We start from the raw sequence: 24,493 nt of genomic DNA on the forward strand, positions 1-24,493 counted from the left end.
AACTCCTCCAGCTTTGATTATTTATGGTGTGATGATGAAGGAACAACTTTCCATGTGAGGAACAGCTTTAAAGTTGAACAGTGAAGCTGAAACAGATTTAATGAAAAATCAGAGGGGAACAAAACTACAGCTACAAAAACAGTAATGTTCATTTTAACAATTTAAAAATACAATTTATGTGCAAAACCAGATGTTAACTTGTCCAGCTTCAAGGTAAACTGTATTCGTAACAACTCTCCCACTGAACAGCAAACACACACTATTTAATGTTGCTGTATGTAAGGCTCACTTCATACTTCCAAATGTTATCAAAATGAACACAAATGCAAAATAAACACATTTGAAACAAAAGACACATCTGTATTTAATGCAAAACTATTTTTGAAAATCCCAACCTTTCATAATCTACCATAATCGTTAACAGCCTGAAACATAAGAATGCTTTCAGGCTCTGAAAAAAAGGCTTCTAATTTTAAACATTTACGAGGACACTGAGAAGCAGCTTAGAACCATGCTTTAAAACATGTTTTCAGGCTTTAAGTTGCTGAAAGCTGAGACCCCTTTACCCATTTGGCCTAGACTAGAGAAAGGGAAAGAAGCACAAAAATATGATGAGAAGACTGTACGTGAAAATTCCCATTAGAGCAATGCAACCCACTCCCTCATCCTGAGCTTCCCCCCTCCTTTTACCTGAAATGAAAGGAAATGACTCTTCTTGCCTGAAAGCCACCACCGAACACCACATCTGATGCACCACCATTTTTAACAAACACCTCAGAAGGACCACTCTGCCATCACCGGTGCTGCTCCTGAACAGGAGGGGGTCTGTCTCAGAGCTGCATTCATTTCAGCTCATTTTCATCTATAGCAAGGGATGGGTGATTTTGCAAGAAAGGTGATTTACTGTGTGTTCTAAACAATGAACGTGATCAAACCTTGTTAACGTTTTTTGCCCAACTCTCAAGATGCAGGCTTTAAGCTGGGGATGAACTTCCCTTTCATATATTTTAACTACATGAAGGAGGGATTGTTCTTACATTTTGTTTCGGCAAAAACACCAAGCTCTTTGATTCTGAAAGTTAAAGGATTAAGTTAGGAGACAAATCCACTTCAAAATGTAAATGCATTCTACTAAGTTAAATATAGCCTCAGTTTGATATGAAACACTGACTTCAAAATTAGCTATTCCTTTCCAAATATGCCATACATTCTTCTCCACCTACCAAGTGAAAATACTGTAGACATCAAAAGATTGTTGTGTCAAGAATAAGAACAAGTAGTATTTTTAAAGTAGTTCAGCATATGAAAGTAATACATAACAGCAAAGAAACAACCACAAATACGTATTTATAGCATCAGATAGTAGGAAGGAAGTTTTGAAAATCCATAGGGATTCTTCCACCTTACCAAGCACCTGTACAGTTCTATGAGGATTTTCCTGTTGTCTTGTATTTTTCTTGGCTCCAATCTTACAGTTCAACTCTGGGGCAAAGCCTCACACAACAAGAAATCACATTCAAAATTATTAGTTCATCAAAACTGCCTTTACTGTTTAAAAACAAAACACATACACAGAATATAGCAAGAGCTTCTGTATTCCCACTCAGAAACCTCAACATTTTTAGATCTCTTCTCGTGTTCTCACCACCACAGTTTTTGCAAAACAGTGAGAGGTGACCTAGGACATTTTAGGAATGACTCTTCCATCACTGCAATCCCTCAATTACAGTTTGACCATAAGAAGAAATGAATAGAGTCATACTGCAGAGACAGTACTGGTGTATTTTTCAGTTTGCCTTCTGATGGGCTCTGACTTCTGTTGAACAGTGATATAATGGTTTCTTACAGTGTCTCCCTTATTGCTCCCAAAAGAATTCAGAGGTATATAAGACTTTACATAACAGCAGGTTAAACACCAATGTCAAACTAGATTCAGTGGATTCGATGACCAAAACTGAACTCTGCAACTCCATCTCCTTACAGCCTGAAGTGACTTGCCCCCTTGAAGATGTGCTGAAATAGGCACTTGCCATGCCTGCTCTGTAGCAGGTGGGACACAGAATGCATTATTCCTGCACTACAGGTGGCTACAGCTTTGCATCCCGGTGAAGTAACTGTTAACTGGCTCCTGATACTGCATGCAATTCCTCTAGTACAGTGAACCTGGAAACATGAGTACCACAGACTTAGAAGTGAAGAAACAATTTCCCTTTAAAGCCACAGCCTGGGTCAACTGCAGAGGCACAAAGGCTATATACCAAGAGTGTTACAGGCAGAGTGGTAACGGTGTTGGCAGCACTAGTGCTGCTGTCACAAGAGGTGCAAGAAATATGCTAAAAGTTCACTGTGAAACATGAGGTCTATTGCAGAATGTAACTTTTAAAACAAGCTTGTGGTTTTGCTTTTTTTTTTTTTTTTTTTTATAAAGCAGTCAGGCTCTGATCCATCTTCATGGGTGGCAACTAACTAGTCTTCAACCCAAATAGCTAGAGGCAAAAAAAATCCATGTAGATTTTTCACTTTAAAAACCCAAATGTCCCTGCTGTTACCAGGACAGTATATAACACCTCAAAGATCTGCCAATAACAAACCTGCAAGCAATTAACGTGGTTGAAGACACTGATATCAAGAAAAGAAGAATGAAGAGATCTTATATGACAGATTATAACGCCCCTGAATGCCAGCTATATGTATGCGCATCCAAAAGATCCAGAGAACTGCATGGAAACATATATTTGCCATACAATCTGGAAGCACAGCTGGGACGGAAATCACACTTCCCGTTTGGTTTGCCGTTTCACCCACGACTGAAATGATTTCATACAAACTGATTTATTTCTGTGTATATAGTATGATTTAACTTGAAAATATTTTTCCTTGATGTTAACCATTAACATTAAGTATTTGCTGCTACTAAGTTCCTTAAGCATTAATTTTAAGTACAGTGTTTCATAACTGGCTTGCATGTACCCATCTGGAATGATACTGGGTAACTACATTTTCTATTTAGCATAACTTCAAAAGAACACGACAAACCCACCAAACAAAGCTCTGAAGTGATACATCTCTTGAGTTAGTTTAGCAACACAGCAAAAAAACATTAACAATTTGGTTAGACAGTTGAGGTTTTTCATAGCATTGTAGAATTGAGCTTCAATATTCACCATTATTAGAAAATTCAATAACTCCTTGTTTTGATAAGGAACTAAAAATTGTCCATAAAGAGGAAGGGTCTTCACAGTTATGATGACTCTGCCAATGATTACAAAGATCTTCTTTTCTTCCAAATAACTGTTTGCATAAAATGCAGTTATAACCCGCTTTAGACCAAATTTCTCTTTTTTTGCTCGGTGTGCCAAAACCTACATTTTGCATCTCCTTGGCTGCTTCACCACTTCCTGACTGAGTCAGTTCACTTTTAGATAACGTATCAACATTATTTTGATGGTTAAAGTATACCTGCCTTTTCAGCTTTGGAAAAGTATAAAACTCCTCCTCATGGGCACTGCGTTTTGCTAAATGTCTTCTCTCGTTGCGCTGTTTCCAGAAGTGGGTTGCATGTTTGATCAGTTCCCCCTTAGCTCCTCTATTTCCTTGCAAAACCCCTTCCTTTACTCTTCCCTGGATCTCTTCTCCATGACAGCACAGTAAGTGAAACTTCATTTCACCAAAAGACTGTGCAATAAACTGGCATCGACCACATTTGATGTGTAATTTCACTTCTCCTGGGTTATGGAACAGGTCCTCAAAATTGCATTTATTTCCCCTGTTAAAAAAAGGAAATATGAACAATTTCAGTAGTAGCCACGCACAGAACAGAGATGGCAACTTCTGTCCTTCTAAGTTCCAAGAAGAGATGACATTCATGAAACATTTTTTTTTGTCTAAAACCAGGCACTGTTGCTACAGTATCTAATTTACTTGGAACAGGAAAAATAAAAGAGAAATAAAATCATAATAAGGATGATTAGGAAACAACTGAAACCAAATGTTATTCGACACTGCTGAGTTTTAAGAACTGCCTCCAAAATTAGCCTTGGTAGAAAGACTCTTTTAAGAACACTAACCTTTTAATAAAAGGTTAATAATGTTTTTTTAAGTTCCTGTTTTAGTGAGGTCAATCCAAATACTTCTGGCTCTGTGCTAGAAAAGTAAAAATGAGTATTACCTGTAGCCTCTAGGAGAAACTTACTTGTTTACACCAAGTGATCTAAGTTCAATTTAAGGCAAAATTGCATGTCCCACTTCCCACTCCAAGAAGGAAACAATGAAACTTCAAAGATTATTTGGATTTTTTTCCTAGAAGTTTGCAATACAGTTTTAAAATGTTTAAATACCTAATTTAAATTGGACAGCCTCTCTCATTGATTTAGGACAGCTCTACAGTATAAAGGAAACAGATCTATACAGAGCCAGCAAATCCCTGGTTCAAGTTAAGTCAATCAAAAGACCTCTGCAGAAACCTTCTCACGTCATCTACAGAAAGGACCACATACTAGTGTGTATTTATACACATTAGATTACCTAACAAAATAGATAAACTGAATGACTCATTGTACAATGGCTAGTAAAGGTGAAAGGCACCGCACTGGTGTTTCTTAGATTCAGTAACTTAAAAATTTCAAACTGATCACAGAATGGTTAGCGGTAGGAAAGGACCTGTGGACATGATCTAATCCAACTTCCCTGCTACAGCAAGTTCACCTAGAGCAGCTGCACAGGATTGTGTCCAAGTAGGTTTTGAGTATCTCCAGAGGAAGAGATTCCACACCTGATACCCTGCAGAGCAGAGCCATGCAAAGCAAAGTCTGTAAAACTGAACTGTAGCGGCATAGTGAGGCATCACGTTAGAGCCATAAGCTTAACAAAGTGTACTTCAATGAAAGCAAATGCACATCAGAACAAACAAAAAAAGCCAACATTTTGTACTCTGTCAAGAAATTTCACCTCAAAATCATAATGCAGAGATAAAAGAACGTTCTATCCATCTTAATATGGTAAATGTTGACTTTTCTGCTCAGCTAAGTGATTGCAAAAGCAGCAGTACCCAACTCACAAGACAGATTAACTCACAGCACTCCAGAGAAGGAAACGGGATAATGACATTTAATAGGGTAAACAAACTACAAGCTAATACTGAAATATGAATTGCTTTTCACTTACTGCAGTTGGTTCACTTATCTTCTGGGGAAATCCCCCAAACTGGGTAGGACACAGAAAACAGTGCAGACTAACAGAAAAAGCATTAGCTGTGAGAAATCAGTGGCCCAAAATAGCTCCACTGGCAGTATATTGGGTATTACCAGAACATATGCAGAATTACTTTGGATATTCAAGTGTCAGTAATAATTTACATTCAATAAATCAGTTAAAATATTCCGGATGGTCTAACGGATTAACTAGGTTCCTTAAAATACTTAAACCATTAGGAATCTCACTTGGGGGCTGGTGGTGGAAGCAGCAATTTAAATACTGGTGATGTTTATGAATTTCCACTGACAACCTAAAATCCTGTTTCCATTAGCATTTAATTAGTGAAAACACCCACCTCTCTGTGGCTTCTTCTGCTTGTTTTCTATTCGCCTCTCTGTTCTTTAAAACATCTTGCAGCTGTTGCTCACTTGTAGAGGGCTCTGTGCTGATAACAACCCTGTGCACTTCTCTGAGGTGGCCAAAATACACTTTTGCATGGCCAAAAACTTTCGCACAGAATTCACAGCACACAAGCTTTTTGGGTCTGCCCTCATTGTGATGAAGTTTCATATGCGTGCTCAGGCTTCCAGAATGAATATATGCTTTCCGGCAAATCCGACAACTGTAAGGCCGTTTGTTTGTATGTGTGTTCATGTGGTCCTGAAGATGGTGTTTAAACTGGAAGATATGGTTACAAACGTGGCATTTATATGACGGCTTAGGTATGGTCGAACATGCATTTCTACTTACATCACTTGATTTAGCTGATATAGCACCACTATGCTTGTAACTTACATATTTACCCGGCAGTGAACTGTTTAAAAAAGTATCTTGGTCTAAACGGTCAGGAGACGTCTCTACTATTGCTGCGGAAGCCAGCGGTGCAAAAGCCTGCACAACTACCACTGGTTTCGGTCTAATACTACGGTATTTTTTCACTGCCTCTGCTTTTTTGTTTTCAGGTTGCTGAAGATCACCTTTTGCCCTCTCTCTTCCTTCTCTGAACTTAGTAATGATGCACTTCCTTCGCTTGGTCTGAAAAGCCAGTAAATCATCAGGGCCTCTTCTCTTCCTGCCTCTTCTTTTAGAGGCTGCACCATTCAATTTTTTAAGACTGTCAACATCCACTTTATTCGATGGAGGGAAGGTATTTTCTCGAATGGTTTTGGGGACTTGTGCAAAAGATACAGCTAATCGCTTATCCGATGCTTTGGTAGGAACATGGAAGGTTTTTGCCAAAGCTGCTATCTTTTCACATTCAGATTTTGGTGAAGGATCAGATGCATCCGTAAGGTTAGCATTCTGCTTTGATTTACAAAACACCGAATTTTTCATCCTTGAGCATGGCAAAATAGGAAGTTTTCCTTTTAGTGCTGATGGAGTCATCTGTATTGTACTGCCAAAACCTGCTGGTGACAGAACAGCAACAGAATTTGCAGAATTTGTGGGTTTCTCCTTTAGTTTCTCAGACGTAATGAATGACTCTCTTGTGGCTTCAGATGCTGTCTTCACAGAGCACAGACTTAGTTTCATGGGATTAACTGTACTTGCTGGCTTGGATGGTCGAGAAACATTACCATTAGCAATTTCAGTTTTGTTCACTAAAGGCGATCCAGATTCCACACACTTGCTTTTACTTATTAGTGTGGCAACTGTAACTTCAGCTGAGTCACGCTCTGTTAGCATAGCTTGTTCCGTTGAATCTGAACTAGAATGTGTTTCTGGACAGTCTTCAGTTAAAGCACCCATGGGGGAAGTCTGTGATGAGATCAATGCTTTAGTAGGAATCTTGTTATGTGCACCCAAAATACAGATTTGTGATGGTTTTTTGTCACTTAGTAATTTATTTCTTACTGATTGGTACCTAGGGATAGGCAGCTTTAGGTTTTCATAAGGGGCCACATTTGACTGCTGGACTTGCTGCGTTAGGGCAGGGGCAACATATGGCAAAGCCAGCAGAGAAAAAGTCCCCTCATGGCCAGCCACCTGCATGACAGCATAGTTTTGAGTTGGCACCAGCAGTGGTTTAGAACCTGCAGCTGAAATCGGTGTATTTTGCTCAGGCAAAGATGGCTGAAGACAAGAAATGACTCCAGATGTTAAAATTTTTGGTACCATTTTTGGAGCAATGGTCCTAAACTGACTTTTCTTCTGAAAACTTTGTATTATATCCGAAGGGGACTTGTGTTTATCTGTAATAACAACAGAAGATGTAAGATAATATTTAGTATTTTTTTTTTAAATTACTGTATCAAAAATAAAACCTTTTACAAAAGATAGTATTAAACACAAACTTACTAAAAGTATTTGAGTATTTACATGACCACTAAATTTAGAATTGCAGAAGTTTCATGGACAAACCAAAAATACTCCCTGAAGCAAAATATTGAACACAGGTATGCAAAAACCCACCCTCTTAATTGAAAACGGATGTTTCATTCTAGGTTCATTCTACTTGGCATTTCAGAACAAATACACTTACGCCCTGGCAAAGCTGCGCTGGCAGCTATTGCATGCTGGCAATATTCAGCTGGAAGAACTAACAGGGACAGGATTTAAACTCAATGACACAGAACTTCTCTGAGCACCTGTTCTGACCATAAGCAGCCATGCTATCTTTCAGTTTCTGTAACATTTGGAATTTGTGGGTTTTATCAGATACAGACCACAGCTTAGCTGATGAAGTCTTAAAAAACTTCCTGATATGAAACATGCAAATAATGTGCAATAAAATAAAAAAGGACTTGAAAGAAGATGTACAATTGTTAAACACCCCAATCAAACACATTGTTCGTGTGCCTTAAGGCACAATAAAGCTACTGTAATATTTCCCTGAAAGAGGCAATTTATCAAGGTTGTATCACAGTTCCTTTGTTTTTCTAATTGGGTTGGTAAATATCACAAACATTTTTAGGAAAGAAGACTGTGAAGATAATTAAGTAAAACAAAGAAAAAGGAAAAGGCAAAATGTGTAAAACAATCTGCATTGAGCAGCAGAGATATATGCTGACCATTCAGACACTCCATAGAAAAGGATTTGATACACAGATAATTGTACCACTACCATTTCATGAAACAGCCTCATTACCCAAGTTCAACTACTGATGCTTCCACTTCTCAAAAATTGGGATAATTTTCCTGGAAAAGAAAAATTCCCAACAATCTCAACCACTGAAAACGCAACTACAAAGATCCCAAGCAGAAAGGCAATTTTGGAAAACAACAATGTAAGAAAAATTCTTTTTGAGAGAGGATGAGATTTGAATGGAATATGTAAGAGCACATGCTGGGACAGTGACACATTGCAGTAAGGTAAATCCATAGGAAAGTTTCCATTCCTTACTGTTTTAAAGCCTTGTTTTACCCATGTATTTATACATGTTTATGGACTTAAAGAGGTAACTGAATCCCTACCAACACTGGAAACCCCAGTGTGTTTACCTGAATCCTGGGTGGTGGTCTCGGACATCACACGCTTTGCAACATGCACGGTAAGTTACAGAGCTCTCACATTTCATGACCGGAACTCCTGGACAGTTACACGTGCATGCTCATGGTATGCACATGTGCAGTAAATACACCGCCTTCAGGACATGAAACTCAGTGAGCAATCTCATATAAACAGTACAGTTCATACACAGCAGGTGTGGTGCTTCTCAGACCTCTCTGACCTGCAGCAGGTTCGTAGAGTAATAACTACGCAAGGCACAGAACTTTGATCCTTTTATTGCCATCTACAGCATCAATTCCCAAGACTGTTATACACCTTCTTAATCCTCCAATTAAGTGAAACTACTGGCCACCAACATAACTTTCTTTCGATCTATGTTTGCAGAGATGTCTAGAATTTCTAGATATTCTGTGCACACTGGACTCCTGTATGTACAGAAATCCTGCACAAATACAGAGTGATCCCCACATACAGGAATAAGTCCAGGCCTACAAAGTTTGTGCAACCTGGAAAAAGGAGGAACATGGTAAGTGTTCTGTCTCCTCACAGCCCTTTTTATTCTCTAAAAGCTAGGAGCATGCACTGTTTATCACTAAGAACTTCCATTTTTGACAATCTACAATCACTAAATATACAGAAACCTTTATCTTTTCAATTGTGAAGATGGCTCATAATACTCATTTTTTGCCTCCTGCAGGCTACCTTCTTGTTGCTGCTTTTGAGGAAACACTTTTAAGAGCTTCTGAGAAGTACAATAAAATGATGTAAAGTATGGCAATCATTAACCAAACTAGCCCTGAACTTCACTGCTAGTTACAGGTCAAACTGTACAGGTTAAATACAGTAGCTGACAGAAGAAGTGTATTTGCCTTTCAGGGGACAGAATCTGTTCTTATGTTTCCACGTTATGCTTGTCATATATTGACATTAGAGACTTCTTCCAAACCAGCAGCGCTTCAGCTTGCCACAATATTCAATACAAAGCAGTTTCCATTCTCTCTCACATTCGGCTTGGACCTCTCCCCTTTTATTTCAAAATCTCATTCACTGGTTTGCCCACATTTTCTCAGGAGAGCCAGTGCTTCAGCAGACTGCTACCTGTGCCACTCTGCACTCCAAGTTATCATGCTCCTGCTCACCAATCAACAGTAGCAAATGATGTGAGTTCAGGAAAAGATGGAAGTTTTGCTGTTGACATGCAGCCTCTACAAAAGTGCAGAAATGTCAGCCAGAGCACCACGAAAGGAAGGTTAATTTGAGGTTAGGAGGAAATATTTGTAGAAATAATGATGACACTAGCTTGAAAAACAAGCACATGCTTATCAAACACATTGACTTCACTGCAAAATTAGGCAGTAAAATTACCTTTTTTAAAGAAAGTCTTACCACATATTTCTTCAGCATTCCACAAGACAATATCTTTCTAGAGGCTAAGACCTTCATGAATACCAACCAGCAAATGCTCTTTGAAACAAGGTCCATTTAGATCAGAATTTTTCTTACGCAGTTAACATAATACTGAGCATTGATACAACTGTTGAGAAGAGATTTCTATACAAACGCTCTTTTTCCAAGGAGCATAATTATATCATAAATACACCTTCCAGGTAAGCCATGTTTGGTATCAGCCTTCAACATAACATGATTTTTTCTTCTTTTTTCCCCGCAAGTTTACATTAGACAGTTTAGTGCAGAAATATTCATTGCAGTGTCTCTGGTAAGCACAGAATACTCAGCACTGTATTTCCCTCTCATCCAACACTGCCACTGTAGTTAAGCAGCTTAGCTGGTGTCTAAATATAGAGATGGACTAGGTACAGACTAGCTGTCTGATCATCCTTCAGACTTGGTTAAGATTTTGCTTGTGGACTGGGAAAGCTAATTGGAAGAAGTAGTGGAAGACTATTTAACATCTTGGACCAGGAAAAAGCAACCAGTCAATTCACAGACCGGAGGTTCTACTGACCCCACCCAGAGCATGCAAGTATCATCAGTGACCAAACCTGTTTTTTCCATTTATACTTGGCAAGATGTTTCAACATTTTCCTTTGCACACAGGCTTTGCAATGGCATTTTTAAGAATGGCCCTTGGTGTTAGACAACATTCTTTCTACCAGTCAGTCTACACGTCATTTCCAAAAGGCAACAATTTTTAAACCTTCATTAAAATTTACATTAAGAATAAAGAAAAGTAATGAAAACATTAGCTTAATATCTGAACGACATGAAGCTCATTTGTAACTGATGTGTTTTCAGTCTTTCAAACAGGCATGGACTTGGGGCAACAGGTGGACACTTTAAAATAATTAAGCACAAGGTTAAATCAAATGCAATTCAATCCATTTACTTTGAAAGTCTCTGTTAAAAGATTAATCGTTACTATGCTAGTACCTGCAAGTATCAAATCACTCAGAAACTTGCAGGACATCATAAGCTTTCATCCCTTCTAACTAATCTTAAAATTGTATAGAACTGGAAAGTGATACACCAATTAAAAAAAAAAAAAATCAATGATGCATCAAAGTCTCCAAAACAGTCATGCTGAGAAAAGTCCTCTGGGGGAAAGAAAGTCTTCCATGAGGCTGCTGTTCGTTCATGGTTCCCCTTCCTTCTGAAGTCATGTAAGTCTGGTCCACTCCAGCCTGTTCTGCATTCTTTTTTATACCTCCTTCAATTTGTTCTCTATGTAAAGCATGTAACAACGCTGAACTCAGACACTACAGAAAAGCATCAGAAGAAATTTAATCTTGTCTAATCTGAACATTAAAATAAAGGATCAAAATGCCAGAAACCACTGTGTAATAGTGTTAATTTTTAAACTAAACCTTGTAGGACCACCCCACTTGCATAGGTATGTATTTCATTTGTGTAAGATTGGAAAAGTGACAGAAAACAACACATAAAAATGATCACCTCAAAGGGAAAGGCAGAATATAGATTAAAAAGATTAACAAAATATTTTATTAAATGCATGTTTACATTGTTGAGTTTTGCTGACTTTGAAAGGAAAAATATCTGTTCTGTGGGAAAAAAAATGCACAACATTCTAACAGACAATACTAAATCTATTTCCGCCAATGATAGTTAATCACTCATTTTGCCAAACCTCCATACACACTAAGTACCTGTGGAAATTGTCCTTCCAGCACAAGTTTCTTGGTTTTCCTGACCCAGCATACTTTGTTGGACACAATGTTTCTCTGCAGGATTAGCATGCAAAAAACCACCACCTGCAAAAGTGCTTCAGTCAGTTATAAGTAGATCCCAGGCCAAAAAAAGAAAAAAAAATAACCAAACCCCTCCAAAAAACCAACCCCAACCCCCCCCAAAAACCAGAAAAATATAAAAAGACAATATAAAACATTAACTTCCAGTTAATGCATGAAGAAAGCTACTACTGCTTCCTGCTCTTTGCCATTTTTCTCTCCTCCAAGAACGTTTTATAATCTAATGTATTACACGCCAAATGCAAGGTGATAGCTTAATAACCAAGTAAAGCTGGTTAATGTGGTAAACAGATGGGAGGCTTTAGCTTCAGTGTTGTGGCAGAGAGTCAACAGAGCCAAAGCAAAAGCTCATAAAAATGAAGGTTCAGTAGCTTTAATGATGCTTTTAAACACAGGGGCTAAAATTTATGCTGATTTACACTTTCTGTAATCCCATTTAAATCAATGGAACTGCTGATATTGTAGAAAATAGAATTTGGCCTTCTACGTTCAAAACTAGTTTTGTCACACATCTGTACAAAGTAAGGTTGGTGATAAACCTAGAAATCAGGAGCGCTGAACTCTGTATGTTATAATAATAAATTTACGGTTGCCTAATAATAACTATTTTGATGGAATGATCTGTTCTGGGTATTTGCCTCAGATAATTCTATAAAATTAATTTGAAGAGAAAATGCCAGCCACCCCCAGATATGTCTGTAATTCTACAAGATACAAAAAAAAAAATCTAGTAACGTATCTGCACATTAGATGAAGACCTTGATATCTGACACAGCAATGTCTCTCTTGTCTGTGAAAAGCTGCCCAACCTGGCAAAGTTGTAAGCTCTTGGCATGTGTTCAACAGATACTTTCAGCAGCAAATTCTTCCAACGATTACATGTTATTGAGCATGCTCCTGCTTCAGGCTGGGCTGGATTCTTCCTCAGACTATAGCTCTAGGTCGAAACGCTCAAGTTGGAATAAAGAAATGGCCTCTACACCTCTCTTAGCTGCTGAGCTAAGAGTGTGGAAGAAAAGCTAGGACATAAGCAGCACAAGTCGGAAAAGGACAAGAGAACTAGAAAGGAGACTTGGAAAGTGCCCAGGCCAAAGAGTCAGGGTGGGACACAGGAATTAAATGCAGACTTAAGATGGGTTACAAACATTCCTTTTATATGTGATTTGGGAAAGAGAAGCATTTAAGCGACAGGGATAACCTTGCATCTGGCATTTCTTATTTTTTTAGTACTTGATTTTTTAACAAGTAATATAATTATGTCTACATAGGAGTCCTTTTGTGCAATTTAAAATAGATTAGGGAAATAATCAATATTATGAAGTACTCCAGTGAAGGATTGGAAAATCACAGTACATCATTCACAGAAACACTACGATACGGAACATAGAGATACCCTCAGAAAACATGTTCCGCTACACCTCAGAAGGAACAAGGTCAAAACAGTTTGTTAAGATTCTAAAAGGGAATGTTAGACCTCTTTAAAGCTATACATAATTAATTCTGATTTGAGTATCCATGTGATTTGCTAGTTGTGAACTAAGCATTTTATCACTTAGAAAGGTCATCTGCGCTTTAAGGTCTGCGCAAGACTATTATTCTGAGAGATCAGGATTATAGTGCATTTCAAGAAATTCTGTGAGCAGTGGGACGCTTCCTGGATTCCTTAAATAGCCTCCAAAAGACTCAGCAGAAGAGAGCACTGCAACAAAGTTACACAATAAAAATGGGTTTTTTAACATAACTGGACTCCATCAAAGCAGACATTCAACCTTTAAATTTCTAGTGGCATTTTTCAGAGTGGGAATAAGCTAAAATTATTTTTGCCATAAGAAGTCATTCTGGAGTGACAATTCACAGAGTAATCCAAGATCATGGGTACATAGTACATGTTTAGGGAAGTTCTTCAGTTTCCTCTCTATTCAGTCTTTTTATTTTCCCAAAACATCCTTATTGCACTATCAACCGTACATTGACATATGCAAAGCATATACAGATGTACTTTTCAGAGAAGCAGTACCTAAAGTAACTTAAGTAAAAAAAAAAAGAAGAAAAAATATTAATAATCTCTACTGTTAGATAACTCCACTTTCTCAACTTCTGGAATTCTCTTTCTCCATTGTTTTAAAGTATACATAGGAGCCTCATTATCATGCTGTCATCTATCAGGACTTCTGTAAGGCCTCAAACATGGTCCTTCTCAACATCCTTCTCTCCAAGCTGGAGAGATACAGATTTGATGGGTGGACTATTCAGTGGATAAATAACCGGCTGGATGGTCACAGTCAATGGCCTGATCTACAGATGGAGGTCAGTGACGAGTGCTGTCCCTCATGGGACCATACTGGGATCTGTGCTGTTTAGTACCTTCATCAGTGACATAGACAGTGGGGTCAAGTGCACCCTCACCAGGTTTGCAGACAACTCCAAGCTGAGTAGTGCTGTTGATATGCCCGAGGGACAGGATGCCATCCTGAGGGACCTGGACAAGCGGGCCCATGTGAACCTCCTGAGGTTCAACAAGGCCAAGTAAAAGGTCCTGCACCTGGGTCAGGACAACTGCTAGTATCAATACAGGCTGGGGGATGACGGGATTGAGAGCAGCCCTGTGGAGAAGGACTTGGGGTACTGGTGGATGAAATGCTCCACATGAGCCAGCCACGTGTGCTTGCAGCCCAGAAAGCCAGCCATGTCCTGCGCTGCGTCATAAGAAGCATGATCAGCAGGTCCAGGGGGAGGTGATTCTGCTGCTCTACTCTGTTCTCATGAGGCCTCACCCAAAATTCTGTGTCCAGTCCTCATCACAAAAAAAGATGTGAACATGTTGGAGGAGGTCCAGAGGAGGGCCACAAAAAATGATCAGAGGAATGAAGCACCTCTGCTGTGAGGACAGGCTGAAAGACTTGGTTTTGTTCAGCCTGGAGAACAGAAGGCTCTGAGGAGACCTTAATGCAGCCTTTCAATACTTAAAGGGAGCTCATAAGAAGGAACAGTCTTTTAGTAGGGTTTGTTGCGACAGGACAAGGGGTGATGGTTTTAAACTAAAAGAGGGAAGATTGAGACTAGACAGAAGGAAGAAATTTTTTGTAATGAGGGTGGTGAGACACTTTCAATACTTAAAGAGGGCTTATAGAGATGGGGAGAGATTGTTTTATAGGGCCTGTAGCAGTAAGACAAGGCATAATGTTTCAGACTAGAAGAGGGGAGATTCAGATTACATACAAGGAAGAATTTTTTTGTAATGAGGGTGGTGAGACACTGGCACAGGTTTCCCAGGTAGCTGGTAGAAGCGTCATCTCTGGAAACATTCAAGATCAGTTTGGATGTGTCTCTGAGCAACCTGATCTACTTGAAGCTGTCCCTGCTCAGTGCAGGCAAGGTTGGACTAGATGACCTTTGAAGATCCCTTCCAAACCATTCTATGATCCTATGATTCTATCTAAGGTTTCTTTCTGCATTTAAGGCTTCTTTCTGCCAATACAATCTCACCAGCACCCTGGCTCCAGTATCTCTGTCCTCAGAGCAAAGTGTAACATAAAACAGTACCCATGCAAAAGCAGATCTGTTAAACAAAAGTTAACTCATCAAGAAATTAAAGCATCTAGACACTATATTATCAGCACTAGCAACAATAATAATTTAAGACATCAGTTTGAATTTCTCATAGATTTAGGTTTCCTGCATTGTCCCAAGAGAATTACCTTCTAAAATATGTATGAAATTCTACTTCTACAGGGAATAACAAGTGACCAGCAGCTTTGATGTAATCTTTTTGAGTTGTAAAACATCAGTTTTAGCCACATGTGGGTAAATCAATATTCAAAAGTTTCATTTTATATAAAATATGGGCAATGCAAGGCTTAACACAACCTCCTATAAAAAAAGCCATGTCTGTTCTACTGTATAAAGGAAGAAAGACTTGGAAGTTCTTCCTTAAAGTCAGAATATATATACGTAAGTGATTTTTAAACAGTCTTTTGCCACGAATTTTAAATACGTTTACTATGTTCATATGTTCTCTTAATACCTCTCATGCAGCATTTCTGAACTTTAAAAGCTTTCCATTTTTTTGAACATACAGTCTTTCAAGTTATAAGCTCATTTCACATTCAAGTTAATAGGTTTTAAGCAGATCAAATATTTTCATATCAAGAAATGAAAACTTACATAAAGAGAGCTAGACAAAGCATGTGTAATTATTAATAACTTTTCTCACCTTTACAGCTGAAGAAATCACTCAGATTTTTTCACTATGGCAATAAGAGAACTTAAGAATAAGGTTTATGCAGATAAATCTCTGGGCTCAAGATGGTGCCTGGCCTCTGCCAGCACACAAATCACTATTCAAGGTGAAAACAGTGGTTCTTTTCTGCTTAAGCATGGAACTTGTGACTGAGATACAACATCAAAAAAGGTGTTTCAGCTCCTGTAAACCTCTACATGTTTCAGCAACCAACCACATAAAGCTTCAAGCGGGCATTATCTAGAAGCCATGGTGCTCCAACAGGACTCGGTTGAGCAGAATAGAGATTAATTTAATATAACTGCAAGTCCAGTGCTTTATCTCTGCTGTTATTTTGCCCAGTTATTCTGTTCCATAGAGGATAACACCCCCGGAGACATGTGAAGCAAGGCTTCAGTCACGCAGCTGCTTGAGGGAACTAATTGTTCGGAAAATACCTGAAAGGAGGTGATGGAAGCACTGGTCATACACTTGCAATTCATAAACCTTCAGTGGCAATGCAAATATAAATTAGGTACTTTAAAAGGTGGGAATAAACAGAAGATTCAAAAGAAAAGGTTGTAATTGGATTTTTTAAAATTATTTTCTGGGAGAACTGCCAGCTGAAATTTCTTCTAGCAAGCTTCAAGAAAGACATGGACCTAAACATTAATTCGTTCACTGTAAAGTCAATGGCAATGTAAAGTCCTTTCTAAAAGGTCTATCAAGATCACATCAACCCATAAAAATCTTGATATGCCTAATGAAAGTGGCAATTAATACTTAATTTTTGCTTAAGTGCAGGAAACAATAATGACCAAGTCTGCTACAAAAACTAAGGCAGAATTCTTCAGAATGCAGCACAAAAAGGTTAAATAGAACCATTTTATGAATAAATAATGAAATATTTTCTGACTAGACTCTTTCAAACAAGCTGAGAATAGCATTTATCTTCATCTTACTGAGAGTTCAACCCTGTTCCCTTCCCTCCATGGGACAGAACACACGTATGTCTGATTGAAGTAAGGGAATTATGACTCTTACTCCCCCAATTTTTTTTTTTTTTTTTTTTTTTTTTTTTTTTTTTTTTTTTTTTTTTTTGCAAATAGCTCAGCAGAAGAGCAAAATCGTCACTCCTTTTATATAACTTATTTTTGGTGAAAATCAGAGCACTTCTTTCTGAAGAGAGCTTGTATGCAAAAGAAAATAAAACAGCTAATTCACCACTTTGGCTAGATAGAACAAATATGATTTACTTAAGGCATTAAAAGCATCAGTATGGTGACTTCGGCAGTACAAACCTTGGGAAGCACACCCTCTCTGAAGAGGATCAGAGAATCAGAAGATTGTCAGTCTTGGCCTGGCCTATTTTGAGTTTTCCAGTATGAACTACACACAGGGTTTATCATTCCTCAAAGAAAGAGTCAGAACACAGAACACATTGTTAAACTTTGATGATAGCTGGAGAGTATTTTCTGAGGGATTCTGTAAATAGCTCATTTCTTTTGAAAACTACCTAAAGGATCTAACTTTTGAATGGGTAATCTCTAGCCAGGGTTTTTGTTTGTTCTAGCCCTTATCTGAAGAAATTTGGGTCACGAAAAACGAAAAAGATGCTACAGCTTTGGCTGATATATGCAAAACATTGCTACCTGTAGTCAATTCCACTAAGGATTAAAACAAACGTAAAGATTAGAGATCTCTGCAGTACTTCAAATACATATGTATACTTTTTCAAAGACAGATACAGCCCTGTACAGCACAGGAAAATGGAGACGTCTTCAGTAAGACAGTGGTCCTGGCTAGAAAGACATTAGTTTTCAGAACGCACAAAATTATCACTTGCTGCTGAATCTGAACATAGCTAGGCTCTTCTGGCAGTTGGATGTGGCAGAAAACAATTTACATTACAGTATCTGAATGTTTTTCCTCCCCCTGTGTATAATTACAATCATTTGCAATGCTTGTTGGCATTGCTAAGCCTGCCCATGCTAGCCACGGCACTGTTTAAGGGCCGCACTGATTCTCAGCAGAAGGTACGGGATGTGCTGTAAAGGAATTGATTGACTACACTGCTGATAAGTGATAACGTATCAGCAAACACTTGCAATGGGTGCTGACATACGAGGGAATTAAACCAGGAATACAGTCAACTGGAATGTAGGCCAAAGATGATATCCCTCACTTGCCATGTGCTGAAATATCAGCACATTTTTAATTAAATTCACATGTATCTGGCATGCGCTGGCAGACAAAGGAGCCCCTTGGCGCAGAGTCCAGCAGGGGGAGTCGGGCGCCCGTCACCGCTGCCTCAAGCCTCTGCTGGCGCCGGGCAAGCCGCGCTGCGGCCGGGCAGCCCACAGCTGGGCACTTTCTGTTCCTTCTCTTAAGTGCCAGCTCAGTTCAGATCTGCGACTCACGTCGACTGCCCTACAGTATTTCTCAAATGCCAGAACGGCTACACCACTTGTCTAGTAGTTTTGTAACACGACAGATGACTTCTACACAAACATTCTCAAAGCCATGACATCGTTACAGCACCACACACACAACCTCTGAACCACTTCATGACAAGTCATGTCATTATTTCGAAATAGTCTACCTTTACAAACTTCTCGGTCAATTCAATGTTTGGTGTAACTTGAGAACATCTTGAAAGCAGCTGAGTCTTCCTCTTAGAAGTGATTTCTATTAAACTACTTGGTGTCTGTAACTGCAGTACAATTTTTGTGTGAGAGTTTCCTTTTTAAAAAAATCCTCTACTGATTTTGTGTTATTGTCCCAAATAACACATCCATGTTACCATAAACATCAGTATTTAGAACAGATGTTCTTCTTTTGGTTGACATCTGAAAACAAAGCCCTAATACCGACATATTTTCCTATCCCAAGCAATACTCTGAAATCTTTGTCAAACTTCCTTGCTTTCATCATTGCTCAGCTCATCACACAAACCATCTGCATAAATAAAGATGTAAGCATCTGCTGTATGGCAAATGGTCTCAGGGGCAGATGTTTTTATCCTTGCATTCATGTCACTGGCTTGGATACATTATTTGAACAGATGTACACGATCTGAAAGTGTCGGGTCCCACAGTGAAATGTCTCCAACTGCTTTCTATCAGAGTACATAAATGCTATTTGCACCTGCATTTATGTTAATGACATAAAGGCAGCAGGGGTTCCAGCAAAGTGAGAGCTGATGCTAAGAAACACATTTGCATGGCTAATTGAAGAATCTCCCAGCACCAAAGGACTATACTAACACGAATGTAAAATGTACTAAACCATACATAAAACTGTATGATTTTTTAAAAAATTAAATACACTCAAGGAAAAAAAGGCGATTTTGGCCTGTGATATACTTTCCCCATACATATTTTAAAAAGACAAAAAAGTATTAAATTCCTAGATAACTAGGACAGCCTTATATTATGCGCAATAATTGTATATGACAATTATTTCATGTTAGGGTCATTTAACAAAAACGTTTTATAAATCTGACAATGACAGACGTATTTCAGTTCTCTAAGGCACAATGGTATTTTATGTCATTATGAAGCACTACCAAAAAACCAGCACTTGCTCAATGGCAAATGTTAACAGGAGTGTGAATGACAGAATATGATGCTTCAAGGGTACTTTTGTAATTCCTAGGAAAAAATTAAAATCTTAGAAGTTAAATATTTATCATTATTCAGAAAAGCGGATCTGTTTAAACATGGAGTTACAATTGCTTGTTATAAAAATTATAATTACCTTTATTATAAAATATTTTTTATTGAAAAAAAATACAGATGCCCTGAAGGAGTACATATCAAATTACAGAACTCCTGTTACTACCTGACAAAGGGCAGCAGTGAAGGGTTTATGTTGACACTCAAAGAACTTGCATTTCCTCCGTACTCAACTGGAAAATAACAAGCACTTTCAAAGACTGACAAAAATTCTATACTGAATGTAACTGATGGATAGGTTCCACCTCCCATACCATTTATTTCCAAATCTTTTATTTGTGAGAAGTGCACCAATGTTACAGCTCTATATAAATCATCATAAATTGCAAATAGCCTCAACATTTTCAAATTGACATAACACACTTAAGAAACAAAAGTGATGCTTGATGTGAGGACAAAAGAGACTGACAGTAAAAGAATAATAAAAAACCCCATACAGAGACTAGTGTAGTTGTAGAATATCATGGTTTCCCACTGATATAATTGTTGGTCAGAATCTGGTTATGATTTCTAACATGAACAGTCACTTCCAAAGTTTACAACATGACTCTTATAATTCACTTTGAGCACAAGTTAATTACAAGATACTGATTGGAACAGATTTTTTTTTTTTTTAGGGCAAAAAGTCTTCCAAAAAATCTGAAAGCAAATGATTGATCAGTTTCAAGTTTCCAAACAGCTTCACAGTCTATATTCGCCTCCTCTTATTAAGAAATGGCTTTAATATAAAGATAACACATTCATTTTGACTACCAAAGTGGTCAAATTCCTGTTTTTAAAGGAAAAATTAAATTAAGGCTTTTTAAGTATTGGAAGTATTTCAGTCACAAGCATGCAGACGTAGAGCACACTGCAGGGAGGACAGCTTCACAATACTCTCTCCATTGAAGGAATAGTCCCATTAGACACAGAACTCATCAACTAAGATCAATTTGCATGACGTCCTTCTGAAATAGCTTCCTCAGAATTATTATAGTATCATAAAAATACTCAGTCTTCACAAAACAGGTGAAGTATAAACTTATATGACAGTAAAAGCTCAAGGCTTCAAGTTCAGTAGCACAGAGTGCTTTCCTTAATTAACTTAAGTACTAACAATGGAAACTTAACTGACAACCTGCAATGGCTCTGAAAGGTCCATTAGAGCTTACGTAGCATCCATCAAACATTCTCTCACATTTAAGAAGTGTCATTAAAAATGACATGCAAGTTAAAAATCATATTTAAACATTAGCATTGTGACACAGATCAAAAGAGAAAGGAAATTAAAGCTATGGCTGCACATTTAGAGGCTCAGGAATATACAGTTGAATCACAAATACTCTCACCCATAAGGAAGGGAAAAATTGAAGACACTAACCCTGTTGAAAACTAAATCAACAACAAACGACTTCTGAAGAGACAAAACATAGAAGCAATATAGTTAAACACAAATTATTAGTAAGGATAGGAATGCTGGAGAAAAGGCACTTCAAATCTAAAAATCTAAGTTTGTATTTAGAAAATACTTATTTCTTTTTGAGCTAGTCTTGTAGCATAACTTGCAAATATATCTGAGCTCCAATTATATAGGGGTCAAATTATGTCAATGACTGTTGAATATATGAGAATTTAAAAAAAACGTAATAAACCCTGAACACTTAATTCTTATGAATCAAACAAGAAGCAGATTTATATGTTTCAAGTATCAACTATAGGTGGTAATAGTAATCAGCAATGTCCTATTTAGCTACTTCAACTGTTTAAAGTGATAAGTGCTACAGTATAATGGCTTCTTTTAACCATACTAGGGAAGAATTGTAGATGTGAGTAATACAGTGATTTATTAATGATGATGATATGTCTTCCACATTTTGAATCACAAGCATCTAATATCTCAAAAAAAAGTATAGAAAGTATACTATACCTGCAGAAAAAGTTAAAGGATTCTGCATTATGCCCCTTAATAGTTAAGGCAACGTTCCTGGAAAGAAGAAATATGGATACTTAAAAGTTCTGATAATTTCTCACAAAGTAAAAAAAAAAATTACAATGGCAATAGTTTTCTGAAACGGTATTTCAGAATGGATCCCAGTATGCCCGTATCTCATGCAAAACACCATCAGAGTTTTACACCAAGTGTTTTTCTGGATCACACATACCCTTATATGCACTTAAGCACTCGCCATATTTTCAACACAACTAACTTAGGCTTCTTGTAATTGAAAAGCCCAATTAAAGCCAGAAAAGAGGACATGTCATGAATTCCAATGTGACAAAGCATTCTGAAGAATCACAGACCATGTAGGGTTAAGCAATCATTTTCCTTTAAATGTCTGACTGACAAGCAGAATCTGCCATGGATAAAGATATTAGCTTGCATTTGTGAAGCAAACATTTATTGTCATCTCTCCTGAATTTTACATTGGTACTTAACACAAAATTTGATGCATAATGTTTGACATAAAGAAGTATTACAAGTGGCCACCCAGTAACTTAAGAGTTGGCTATTTCTTTTTCCAGCGCAGTCAGTGTGCTGTTTAGTCTTTGGTCAAGCGTGATTCAACAGCCTAGTAAGAAAGACATAGTATAATATAATGACAATATAAAACTGTATTATTATCCACTTAGATTTTCTTTACAATAAAATGGTCTAGCTTTTGGAACGGCTGCATAATAGTTCGGTTCAGCTGAACACCAATAACAAGTTAGAAGACACACAGAATATAAAACTCTTGTTCTGATGCAGTTGGAGGCTTTGGGAAGGTAACAGACAATCCATTTATAAACACAGAGGGAACTCCAACTACTTGAGGGTTTACTTGGATCTAGGCTTTCATACCAGTGCATATCTATAACATTTCCCAGCTGGCAGAGCCAGCTGTGTAGATGTGAAATTTGCTTACTCTCCTGGCCAACTGAACAGCTGGCAGAATGCTACATGAATGCTACATGTTCCAGACATGCACTCAACAACCCCTTTCTGAGCATGTGAAGTATCAAAGATTGGTTTTGGATAAATACAAAAACAGGAAAAATTCTGATGCAATTACCAATATGTTTCTTTACTATCATGCACTTGACTCGCAAAGAGCAACAGAGAGGTTCCAGGAAGGAGATGGTTCTGTGAGCAGCAGTAAAAGAGGCAAAATCAATTCCATTACCATGAAGTTCAATACCAATGCATAAAAAAGAAAATTGAGTATGGCCGCTGTGAGGGGACCTCTCATACAGCGCACAAGTGAGGTCCTTTGGTACCTGTATCTTCTGTGCTGAATCATATGTAATAAGAAGCTCTTGTATGCCAACCAGTTCCTCCTGGCATAGGTCTGCCAGTGTGTATCAGCAGATCTCAGGCTGCCTCAAAGGGCCTCTGTCCACGGTGCTTAAGCAATCAACCGCAGAGCTGTCAGACCCAGTATACAAACATATCTTGGCTCACTTTCACGTAATTTCAGGTTGTGGTAACATATAGACAACTCCTGCTTAACCTACAAGAATGGAACAGACCATATTGATGTAATTTTGAAGAGACAAAACACTTGTAGGAACCAGTGTGGATTTTCGACTTGTCACCCAGTGTAAGACATTCTTCTTGAAGGTCATATTGCTCAACAAGATCTTTGTACAGAAACAAAGTCCAAAGTTTTTCTTGCACTTCAGGATTTCCAACACTTGAAGCATACTGAGGGAGCTACAGCAGTGCATATTCTTGTAAAAAACAATGTAAGAAATTACGTTCAAAACAAGGTTCTCAAAATTTTTATCCTGAAGTCACAGTTTTCTAGGTTTTCACAGTCCCTCCCAAGTTGTAGGGAGCGTTAAATCATTAAAAAGAGTGCCTCACTTATGGTTACTACTTCCGCTTAGAATTATAGCAAACAATGCAGCAGCCTTCAGAATACAGATCAATAATTCTTAGAATACCATGTGGAAACAAACTCCACATCTTCTTCTAAGCATTCATAAACCCTAACACTAGGACAGAAAATTGTACCATACATATCCAAACATTTTGTACAGGCATCTCTGATCTGAACTCAATCCTAACTGCAGCAAGAATGATCTTGATCTAGAAAATCCAGTGCTTATTTGACAAACCAGTACACATTGCTCAGCTACTGTCAATTTAAAAAAAAAAGCTCTCTCATGAATATTTTTTAATTGCTGTTATACCAAAGAACCTTTCGCCGTCCTTTATTTTTGCAGATATTTAATCAAGTAACCTTCCTTTTTGGAAAAACTGAACAGCTCTATAGATGCTTAATATCTACATATGTTTATGCTTATGACATGCATCAAACTGCAGTCTTATCAGAAAGTTCTGAATTTCTGAATCAAGAACAAAAACTGAAAGATATAACATCTGTATAGCTACCTATACCTGTCCTCAGCAGAACAGATTTTTTTTTCATTTGACTATAAATCTAGCTTGGCATGACTAATTCCCATTAAAAAACCATGTTTATGTTCAAAAAAGAGCCCATCTCAGAAACAAAAAATAACTAAACTTTTGTACCTCCCTTACACTCTTATATCCAGAACAGATTTTAGGTTGGACACCACTAATCAGGATGTTCCATTGTCTTTACTGAATACTGAGGAGGCAAACATTCTTACAGTCTTCCTTGGTCATACTTGAGTCCTGTCCTGGGTGCAACATGGTGGAACCGGATGCTCTTCTGTT

The 24,493-nt window shown here is 37.9% G+C and overlaps 1 protein-coding gene across 1 annotated transcript; it reads right to left on the minus strand.

Moving 5' to 3' along the window:
* Positions 1–3,074: 3,074 nt before the first annotated feature.
* On the minus strand, positions 3,075–21,761 carry ZNF438 (zinc finger protein 438). The gene is made up of 4 exons (XM_010132032.1): positions 21,734–21,761; positions 11,770–11,874; positions 5,549–7,385; positions 3,075–3,766 (listed from the first exon to the last, which is right to left on the minus strand). Exons 1-4 carry the CDS (start codon positions 21,759–21,761, stop codon positions 3,154–3,156), a joined length of 2,583 nt encoding a protein of 860 aa, XP_010130334.1. The 3' UTR covers positions 3,075–3,153.
* Positions 21,762–24,493: the final 2,732 nt, after the last annotated feature.

The sequence above is a fragment of the Buceros rhinoceros genome, unplaced genomic scaffold (genome assembly GCF_000710305.1).
Source record: "Buceros rhinoceros silvestris isolate BGI_N320 unplaced genomic scaffold, ASM71030v1 scaffold12332, whole genome shotgun sequence".
Classification (NCBI taxonomy): Eukaryota; Metazoa; Chordata; class Aves; order Bucerotiformes; family Bucerotidae; genus Buceros; species Buceros rhinoceros.

Coding starts and splice junctions, on each gene's coding strand:
- ZNF438 (XM_010132032.1), bottom strand. CDS start 21,761: ATGCAGAATCCTTTAACTTTTTCTGCAG. Junction 7,386..11,769: donor TGGAAGGACAATTTCCACAG/GTACTTAGTGTG, acceptor TTGTTATTACAG/ATAAACACAAGTCCCCTTCG. Junction 3,767..5,548: donor GCAGAAGAAGCCACAGAGAG/GTGGGTGTTTTC, acceptor TTTTTTTAACAG/GGGAAATAAATGCAATTTTG.